The sequence below is a fragment of the Phymastichus coffea genome, unplaced genomic scaffold (genome assembly GCF_024137745.1).
Source record: "Phymastichus coffea isolate CEN01 unplaced genomic scaffold, Cenicafe_Pcof_1.1 PCOF00142, whole genome shotgun sequence".
Taxonomy (NCBI): Eukaryota; Metazoa; Arthropoda; class Insecta; order Hymenoptera; family Eulophidae; genus Phymastichus; species Phymastichus coffea.
Window position 1 is genome coordinate 216193 of NW_026706953.1, and position 10458 is coordinate 226650.

Below are 10458 nucleotides of genomic sequence, written 5' to 3' on the forward strand. Positions count from 1 at the left end.
TTCAAATGAGGGATTGTTAATACATCTAAAAGGTTCAAGAGGGCATGGAATATTTAGGGATATAGGCTTTTCTTCGACGAAAAATGCGAGTGAGAGCGAGCTTTGGATGTATATACTTGCTCATGTACGGCAGCTCTCTTGCATCACGTAAATGCTCAAAATAAGTAGTACAAATCTGTTACCGTGCGACGGAAAAGCTCCGCCAGCTTGCACGCCCAGTGTCTGATATTATATCGCATCAATCCTCATTACGCTTCACTCCCTGGATGTACTTCGAGTCAAGAATATGCAGAGTCCGGGAAAGTCCCTCAAGCTCGCTGAGAAACTGAGGCAACAACCGATCTACAAGCTCTCTCTCTCTCTCTCTCTCTCTCTCTCTCTCTCTCTCTCTCTCTCTCTCTCTCTCTCTCTCTCTCTCTCTCTCCATTGCAGGGTAATTCTGCTTCGCTTTTTCATGAACTAGTATTAAACGTCTCGTGTCAAAGTTGGCCAGCGAATCGACAATAAGCGAGAGGCCTGCTCGCAGCCGAGTCGCTCCTGGAAAATGAGCAAAGTTCAGCGCGAGCTTTTTTCCGCGTAAAGTAAAAAAGGCGGACAAGGCTGACGAAAAAGCGGCCTCGCTGTACGTATTTGAGTAACGCAGCTCGCCGGCCAACAATGCGAATTACATCGTTGTTGGATTTTTGTTCCTCGTCGCCGCGATCCCGCCTAGAAAAGAGCAAGGAAGCGGCGAAGAAGGCGAAGAAACAAAAAAAACAAAAACGAGAGAGAAACGAGGTGAACAAAGTTGAAAGCGCAGCACGTTCGCTCAAAAATAACTGCACACGAGCGCTCGCGTCAATGGAAAGTGGAGAGGTACGCCGCGGTATATATGTATGTGATCTCTCTTTCTCGGGGAATGAGCGGGAGGGGGGGGGGGTGGCACTTGTCTAGCCTCATTCTCGGCCGCACGCTTGTGCAAGCTGTCGCTCGCAGCAGGCCAACGAAAAAAATTTTTTTTTATCCACCTGCACGCAGCTACGCTGTACAAGTGCTGATTGTTCGCTTTAGCCCTTGAGCGGAAGTACGCGCTGGCACTGTGTATGCGAGTGTGGATCGCGAAGGGATGTACATACGTACATTGTGTACGGTACAAGCGCCTGCGTACAAGCACGCACGCGACACGCCTGATGTTGGTATACGTCAGTGGCGTGGATTGTTGTAATGTGTTGAACGCACAGCTCTACACGGAACCGACAGCCGGAGGGCGCGCACGGATTTTGGTCGATACATGCAGCGGGCGATTTTCAAAATCACACCTTTTTCGCTTGCTTACGTTAGTAATAAATAAAGAAGGCGTGAGTCTTCAGGAAGATCGATTTTCACGACAATCTTTCAGAAAATCTTTCAGAAAACATAACTCCTTCAAACTGAATAAATATTTAGCCTAATTTATTTATCACACTGATGGAATGCAATACCTTTACTCCGGAAAACAGTCGATTTTAATTTCCATATAAAATGATTACTATATAACCTGTAAACATTAAAAAGTATGCGGAATAACTTCGAAATCGATATTTCTTTATACGTTTTCTGAAAAGACGGAATTAATTGTTATATTTACTAGAATAAATTTGTTACCATAAAAACTTATTCTTAGAATTCTACAAAAATTAGTAACAGTAAGAATATTCTTGTAATGAGATTGATTAATGGCGCAAATAGTTTTCTTGCAAGTTGTCGACCTTAGCATAAAAGATTCGTGTGCAATAATCCAATTGTCACGGTCCACTTTTTCAATAATAACCTTTCATACGAGGTCTGTCTGGAAAGTATCGGGTCTACTTTTATATCTCCGCGCCATAGTGTTCGAGCGACTTCTACGGGGCATGTGTGTGTGTGTGTGTGTGTGTGTGTGTGTGTGTGTGTGTGAACTTCAGCAGTAACTATTGAACAGTAAAGCCTACCTATCGGTTATTTGATGACATCTGCCGCGGACGTATAGTTCATGCGCAGCGTGTTTTTGTTTACAAAACTATTTTTGAATTCGTCGGATTTTGTGATTGTTAAAAATGACTGGAAATCAGCAAAACACGAATAAAAGAGTGATATATCGTTTCAAAGGGGGCTGCACTTTTGTTGATAGTGATTCTCGTTTTGGTCGACCTTCGACGACAAAAACATTGGATAATATTAAGCGGGTACGACTTGCGATCGAACAAGATCATCGTATGACTGCGGAAACTAGAAGAAGATCTTGGAATACCAAAAACTATAATTAAGGAAATTTAAACCTCAAATTTACAGCAACCCGTTCGATGATGAAGAATAGCGTAGAGATATAAATGTTAGCCCGATACTTTCCAGACAGACCTCGTATAAACTCTGTACATATGAAAATTGCACTGTCTCCGTTTTTATGGCACGCATTGCGTAGGAGATTTATAAATATGACCGTTGGTGCTTAATATTCAGTATTAGCACATCAGACAATAATTGATATTACACTCGAAGTAATAACCATCCTCAAATATTGATATATGATACATTTGCCAAAATCCAAACTAGCATACTGTTGATAAGCGAAGTTATACAAAGCTATTCTCTTTCGTTTAACGCTCAATATGTACATCATTTCGAGTTGAAATTTCAACGTTTATAGCATGGAATGAGTCGGATTCTGTCTGTGGATGGGTTTAAAAAATGTATTGTACAAATAAACGTTATTTTCAAATCTAATTTGATGAAAATATTAAATATGCTTATAGAGCAGGCAAGCGAGAGCAAAAGGTCATTAATAAAACTAGAGCACTAAATTAAACATCAATTTACTAGTATAAATGTAATAGTAATAATTTAATGAAATACTAATGAACTTACCAGAGACAATCAAGAAGAGCTGTTCCACCAGTACTTATAAAATATAATATGTTGCATTGATTTTCGTCTGCGACGGCGCGGATTCTCGGTCACTTTCTCTCTTTATTATATTCTCTCGTTAAAGGAAAGAAAAATGATTACGTTTCAGAGCGTAACAGAATAAGCACATTTTATACGAAGTTAGTTATTAATTTTGATTGATTACCACTATATACAGCAAAAATTGATTATGTTAATACAATTTTTTATTTATGTTTCAAGTATAAAATAAAGTTGCCATTCTTCATTACTGTTCTAATTTACTTGAAATTTACTATATAAATTTTATTCTATTGAGCTACGTTTATGATCCCTCTTTATATATCTCTAAATAATGCGATAAAAATACTATAAGTATTTCGATTCATTCAGTGCAGTATTTTTCAATTATTTCTGAAAATTAACTCGTGAACATAAACAAAACTTCACCTACTAAGCCAAACAATTGAAAAATGATAATTCAACAATACATTAAATTTAAAAATCACACTACTTTATCAATTTACAATGGTTTTCTTGGTATTATATTTGAAGCTTATAAAGCTTGAAGTAAATGATTATTAATTATTTATATACTTATTATAGATACGTATAAAGGGCTTTTAAAAAATTTGAGTTTGAAAGAAATTTTATTTTTGAGGAATGAGCAATTTACTTTCGGTAAATACGACCGTTTGTCTTTCTTTGATATAATACACACAGTTCAACCTCAAATAATTATGCAATTGCGATGGTCTTATATCTTTCTCTTCAATTATTAAATATGGGAGCAATATATTTAATTATGAAATAGACGGCGTCATGGACGGATGATTGAATGTTGAATTGGTTAACTTTACAAGAATCAATCTAAATTAAGTTTGTCACTAGCTTACGTTAAAAAAATTATTTAGTAATAAAGTAGAGTTATAAAATAAAATTTAAAATAAAAGAACAAAAAGTAGATAAAATATAAGTTCATTTCTTAGATAAAAAAAATCAATATAATTACAATTTTTGATATTTTCTTCGGTCATTAAAAGCTATCATTGACATAAGTAAAGCTTAACATTACTTACTCAGAAATCCATCAACTTCCATTTTATGCTGATCGATATTCTAATTTATTATTTGATTTAACAAATAATTATGCTTAATTTAATTAAGTAAAAAAATTGACTATTGAATACTTAATCAATAAACCATACTTTCAAGAACAAAAACAATCAAGTTAATTTTTATCAATATCATTTTATTTCACGATTAATGATAGAAGAAATTAAATTACATAAAAAGTATTGGTGAAGAAAATTTTTTATAAACATATTTGCCAAAACAGTTATCTATCCGCCTTATTGCTGATTATTAAAAGTATTTCATATGATTCACCCATTAATATGTAACGTAGTTTTGAATAAATCATCGACGGCGGTAACATATCTCTAATAATTTTATTTGCATGGCTCAATGCAGATTTATACAAGATTTGCAATAGCATAGTTTGTTTTTGTTATTTACTACTGCATCAACTTACTAGAAAATTTCTTTACTCTATACGCTTGACGTACGGAAGTCCCGAAATAGGTTGGTTGTCTAATAATCGCATACGTTCCAACTGTGCAAGTTGATTTTCTTCACTGAATGACTCGGGCAGAGGGGCGTAAACTGAAAGTGTATAGTAAAATTAGGTTTGCTTTTTATAATCGTATTTTTTCAAACAGTAAATATGTACCGTATTTTTTGAGCCATACGTAAAACCATATCGATACAGTGACACCCAGGCAGGTAATTCCTAAAACTGATTTCCATTCTCCAGTGGGTGCTTCAATTTCAGCAAATGTTTGCCTGAAACTTGCTCTGTACAAGAGTTTCTTCTCATCGATTGAGAGCTTCTTCCAATCACCTTTTTCCTTTTCTTTCAGCGCCTAAAAAATTGTAATAATAGATTTTTGGTATACATTATTTTATGATACAAATAAGAAGAAATTGATAATTTCATATAATTTTGTTACCTGGATGTCGGGAGTGATCTCTTTGTATCGAATTGCAGGCATGGGAAAGTCTGTTACATCTATGTAAGTAGGTTCTTGATTAATTCCTGGCCCAACAACCTCACGATTTCCAATTTTGTTGTGAACTGGGTAATATGAACGTGTTTGCACTTTGTTTGTACCATGTCGTAAGAAAGTTGTCAAAACTCTCGCTGCCATTTTAAACTAAAATTTAATAAATTTCATTTATAATTCATCAAACTTAAATATAATGATTAATAATTACATCTTTTCAATATAAACTATTAAGTAAAATTTGAATAATGATGACAACTTAATATGTTGTATACAGTACAAAAGTATATTTTCTTTAAAATTTCTATGTATTATATAAATTTCTCTAAAGAGATAAATAATATAAATAAATAGAATAAATTACTATGTATTGATTTCTTGTACAAAAACAAAAATTTATGTAGAAAATCTAATGTAAAGGACTTAGATTTCTTGTATAGAACTCTGATGCGGATGTTTCAGTTCTAATAAAACATCTTATTAAAATCAGTTGAAGCATAAATTGTTCCTGACACTTGTATTTTATCATAAAATTTATAAAATACAAAATGTGATTATGCCAAAAATGCATCATTTTATTTCTAATTTATATGGAATATTGTAGCATTCATAATTAATATTTTCATAGATGAACAAATATTAAAGTGTGATAGTTATAAATAAAATTGTAAATGCTTATTACTGAATCTACAAGAAAATCAATACAAACAACCGTAAGGTTATCAACTTCATAAAGTCACAAAGAACGTTACATTCTAAATTACAAGTACATTCAGATAATTCGGCACATTTTTTTTGTTGGTTAGTGAAGTATTACCACCGATTGAGGAATCACATGATGTCTATTACAGACGATAAATTTTACATTAAAATAATATAATCTCGTATGAGGACCACTAAAACGCTATCAAGTTGAACAAATTTTTAATGAGTATCAACGGATATTACAGTTCTTTAGAATCCTCGATTATCTCTAAATTGTTCGTGTTATTGGAGATATGAGCCGAGCTCGGTTACCTAATCGTTTTAGCGAGGAAAATGTCTATTAGGACTACAGTGGCCAGTGTTTTGATTCGTAACAAATTAGTGTAGGATTATCTTCGCTATTGCAATAAAGATTTTGTAAAGCACAAAGCCTAAAGATTCAAGTGACACTTGTCAAGCAATTGAATTACTATTAAAATTACTTACGTTAAATAAAACACGGAATAATCGCAGCTGCGGCTCGCGTGCTCAAGCAGAACGGCTAGCTAAGGACCGATTATTAAAGTGACCTATAGAGGGAGCTAGACTTCAGATACAACTACTGGTACTGGTACAGGTATACTGGATCAATGACATATGATGGCAATTGGCAATGTATAAATTTTTATAAACCAATAAAAACACTATTAAATTCAATACTGAATCAATGCATACACTTATTAGAACATATTCAACATATATTCATGCTTATTTTTGACAGCGATGATGCATATTATTATTATTTTGATGACCTAGTTAAAGTGATAGTACCCGTTGAATTTGAACTTTCAACAATAATATCACGTTAATTGCTATCAAACGAACTTCCAATAATTTTATGTTATTAAGTACTTCAAATATACCTATAAATATCAATATCATAATTCTTTTTGAATGTATGGCTTGAGTGTGATTAATTTTGTAAATCGATATAACAATTTTCTTCAATATGAAGGTTATTTTTATAATTAAGGTTGTAATAAAGCAGTAGATTTAAAATTAATAAAAACATGATTGTGGTTGCAACAAGTTTATAAGCAACAAAATTAAACTTTATTTTAATATTTGTTTAATCATCATAGTTCAATTCTATTCATCGAATGATTTCCCGGATATTTTTTTGAGTTTTGAAAATTTAAGGAACAAGCACCATTGAACCATATATAGTGTTCTTCGTCTGCTATACTATATATATTTGTTGAAATTGAATTGATGACACTCATACACACTCTCTCACACACACATACACACATCCGCGTGATTCGTCTCATGCATAAGAATTTTAGTTTATTTTTCTAACCTGAAAAAATGAACGAAAGTAATAAAGATAACAGAAAAATAATAAAAAAGTCAGAGTTAAGAGCTTCAGAGGAGCACAAAAAATTAGCAGCGTTTATAAAAAATATTCATCTACAGCTTCGTATTGATTGTGAAAAACATGGAGCGAATGAAGCATGGGAAATACACACTTTGCAAGAAGAAAAATTAAAGGTAACATTTAACATTTTTCTCAAATTTAACTAAAGGATATATTTATGATTTAATTATTTGTGTAAGAACTATTTCTCTTTTCTAGAATTATGCTGAATCAATGTATCAATTAGCTACACAACATTGGGCAATAAAACCAAAAGAAATGGATCCTATTTCTTACTGTAGAATAGAATGGATTAAAAATCAATGCAAACATTATTTTACAGAAAGAGGTATGAAAAAATTTGATGAAAAAGAAAAGCATTTAATGCGTAATTTTGTTCAAGAATTAGAAGATTTGGAATCAGTGCAGATTAAAACAATAATAGAACCAAAAATATGTGTTTTAGATGTTGGTAGTTGTTATAATCCTTTTAGGCATGACGATTTGTTTTCTGTTACTGCTATTGATATAGCTCCATATTCAAAAGATGTGATAAAATGTGATTTTTTAAATTTAAAAATAGATAACCAAACAGTGTATTCAGAAGATAGAGGGATGTTATATGAAATGCAAAAAGAGTCCTTTGATGCTGTTATTTTTTCATTATTTTTAGAATATATTCCATGCCCAAAGCAGAGATTTTCATGCTGTGAAAAAGCATATCAGTTGCTCAAAAGTAAAGGAATATTATTAATTGTTACTCCTGATTCTAAACATGCAGGAGCAAATACTAAAATTGTAAATACATCATGGAAAATAATTTTAGCTCAATTAGGTTTCATGAGAATAAGTTATGAAAAATTACAACATGTCCATTGTATGGCATTTAGGAAATGTTTTTATAAAGAATCAGCTTTAAAATGCATTAATTGGAACAAAATTCCTGATGATAAAGAATTATTTTTCTCATCTCGAATTTTCATTCCACAAGATTTTCAAAATAAGAAAGATCAAAACATAGATTATACTGAAAAGACTGTCAAATATAGTATTGATGAAATAATAAGTTTATTTAATGAACTACCAAGTGAACTGTAAAATAACAGTTAAAACTTAATGAATTTTTTAATTAAAGTGTGTATGGATTGGTTACAAACAATACTGTTTTTATATTTTTGTAGCATGGATTATTAGAAACAATTTTAATGATACATCTAACTATTGATATTAAATAATTTATGATAAATATTTTATAATATTTACAATCAATAATTTGGATAAAAATGTGATATATAAAATTAAAAAAATATTCTCTATTTAAACATATTCAGCAAGCATACTTTTCGCTTCTACAAAAAGCAGATTTTTAAGGATAAAAAGATGAAATGAAAATAATGAAGAATTTTAAGGATTAAAAATTGAAAATAAATTAAAAATAACTATTATTTTCTTATGAAAAACAACACTTTATTTTATCAGTCACATCGTATTTTGCCGTTACGATACTATATACGTACAGAATGAAGAGACTGGAACATTGGAATGGCTTTTTTTTGATAAATGTAGTTGATAGTTTCATTGTAGTAATTCTACTTTATACAAATAAAAATAAATAAAGTACAAAATAAATTAAACGAATCTTAATAAGGGACTTTCTACATATAAGGAGACATTGGATGTCGAATATTGGTCACCAAACATTCATCATGGTGAAAAAAAGATAGTCAAATGATATATTATTGTACTAATAATATTAATATAGTAGATTTATATTTTTTGTCATTGCTCGCATCCTGTGCTATAACGGACGCACCCAGATATAAACAAAGAATTTGTTTTTTAACTCGATAATCTTGGTACACATACGATGTCCGTTGTCTTCTTATGTAGAATAAGTCTAAATGTACATATCATTGAACAAGTTTGTGCAATGGCTTCAACATAATTATTGTTCATTAAAATTTACATAGGCATTTTAATTGTTTTCAAACAAAAGCATTCCACATTAATTATTTGTATTTGTATTCCTCAATTACATCAGTATAACAATTAACAGAGCTGGATTTATCTATAGGTACTTGGGACGGTTATATAGTCCCGAGCCTCGGGTCCGAGAGCGGGGGCTCGTCATATATGCAAATAATATTGTTCAAACTTTCCAATGCAATTTTATAAAATTTGCAATGTACTTTGAAACTGAAAAGTTTTTGAAAGTATTTTCTAAAAAATTATCTTTATTTATTTACTGTAGGTATGTACACTCAATGATGCATATAATAAAAAATTATTCAAAGCACTTATTGTCCTTTAACATTATCTTAATCGAAAAGAACAAGAAACAATTTATATATAAATACACGGGTATTTTATTTGTGTGTGTGCGTGTATATATATATGAATAATGATGGGTTCGTGGAAATGCATACTTAGACATGCAGTGTTCCCTTTGTTCATTAAAATGGTGAATAGTATATTCCAATACTAGTGCGAGAAAGTATCATTTAGTATCATTTTAGCCTCGTGTGAACGTTTGTGTTCGAGCGAAGCGAGGGTAACGGGACTAAAAGAAGTTTAGAGAAAGATGAAACTAAAGATGAAAAAAATGAAACTAAAAGATGTTTTTCATACAAATATATTAAGACAATCGATTGTCAGCACTGTTATAAGATTAAAAATTGAAAGTAAATTGCTCAGAATCATCGATTTCCATATATTAACCCATTAAGGCCCAAGCCGAAACTGGAAAAGATAGCGTCAAACTAACTACGCCATTCATAGCATATCGAAAAAAAGTTACCCATATTTTTTCTTTTGCCTTTTGCAATTGTTTGTAAAAAGTTATTTAAACAAATTACCAAAGAAGTCACTATGTTTAAAAACTAATTACGGCAATCGATTCTACGGAAATAATTATGAAAGAAATGTATTAAACACTTTTTCATCAGCTTCAATTTGTTAGCGTAAAATGTCCATGAAATGTGGAATTTTTAAATCTTTGGTACCCTAAGGGGTTCAACCTATTGTTTATTGCTATTTTACAAATTGAAGTTTGGTGAAAAAGTGTTATAAACATTTCTTTCATAATTTTTCTCGTAGAATCGATTGTCGTGATTAGTCTTTAAAAATAGTGACTTCTTGGGTAATTTATTTAAATAACTTTCTAGAAACAATTGCAAATGGCAAAAGAAAAAACACGGGTAACTTTTTTTTTCGATATGCTATGAATGGCGTAGTTAGTTTGACGCTATCTTTTCCAGTTTCGGCTTGGGCCTTAATGGGTTAATTGAAACTTTTATTGATCAAAAATGTCGAAAAAAAAGTCTTATAAATAGTAATGATAACAAATACTGTTCAGATTTATTGGAATTGTTAATATCCTTAGCTATCAGCCGGGTTTTCGAATCTCTTAAG

At 31.4% G+C, this 10458-nt stretch overlaps 2 protein-coding genes across 4 annotated transcripts; one reads left to right on the forward strand and one right to left on the reverse strand.

Annotated features, from left to right (window-relative positions):
• Positions 1–4125: 4125 nt before the first annotated feature.
• On the reverse strand, positions 4126–6229 carry LOC131672086 (cytochrome c oxidase subunit 4 isoform 1, mitochondrial-like). 2 transcript variants are annotated; one of them, XM_058949033.1, is made up of 4 exons: positions 6138–6229; positions 4893–5096; positions 4613–4805; positions 4126–4545 (listed from the first exon to the last, which is right to left on the reverse strand). In XM_058949033.1, exons 2-4 carry the CDS (start codon positions 5088–5090, stop codon positions 4427–4429), a joined length of 510 nt encoding a protein of 169 aa, XP_058805016.1. In that variant the 5' UTR covers positions 5091–5096; positions 6138–6229; the 3' UTR covers positions 4126–4426. The 2 variants fall into 2 exon arrangements, with proteins under 2 accessions (XP_058805016.1, XP_058805015.1); XM_058949032.1 differs by lacking the exon at positions 6138–6229 and adding an exon at positions 5964–6091.
• Positions 6230–6950: 721 nt separating this feature from the next.
• LOC131672068 (S-adenosylmethionine sensor upstream of mTORC1) lies at positions 6951–8223 on the forward strand. Of its 2 annotated transcripts, XM_058949009.1 has the most exons (3): positions 6951–7181; positions 7267–7396; positions 7514–8223. In XM_058949009.1, exons 1-3 carry the CDS (start codon positions 6999–7001, stop codon positions 8143–8145), a joined length of 945 nt encoding a protein of 314 aa, XP_058804992.1. In that variant the 5' UTR covers positions 6951–6998; the 3' UTR covers positions 8146–8223. The 2 variants fall into 2 exon arrangements, with proteins under 2 accessions (XP_058804992.1, XP_058804991.1); XM_058949008.1 differs by having other exon boundaries at positions 7267–8223.
• Positions 8224–10458: the final 2235 nt, after the last annotated feature.

Bases quoted from the DNA above. Each gene is read 5' to 3' on its own strand.
- LOC131672068 (XM_058949008.1), top strand. From the start codon at position 6,999: ATGAACGAAAGTAATAAAGATAACAGAAAAATAATAAAAAAGTCAGAG. The intron at 7,182-7,266 runs GTAACATTTAAC...TCTCTTTTCTAG, and splicing joins TGCAAGAAGAAAAATTAAAG to AATTATGCTGAATCAATGTA.
- LOC131672086 (XM_058949033.1), bottom strand. From the start codon at position 5,090: ATGGCAGCGAGAGTTTTGACAACTTTCTTACGACATGGTACAAACAAA. The intron at 4,806-4,892 runs GTAACAAAATTA...ACAATTTTTTAG, and splicing joins AGATCACTCCCGACATCCAG to GCGCTGAAAGAAAAGGAAAA. The intron at 4,546-4,612 runs GTACATATTTAC...ATACACTTTCAG, and splicing joins CGTATGGCTCAAAAAATACG to TTTACGCCCCTCTGCCCGAG.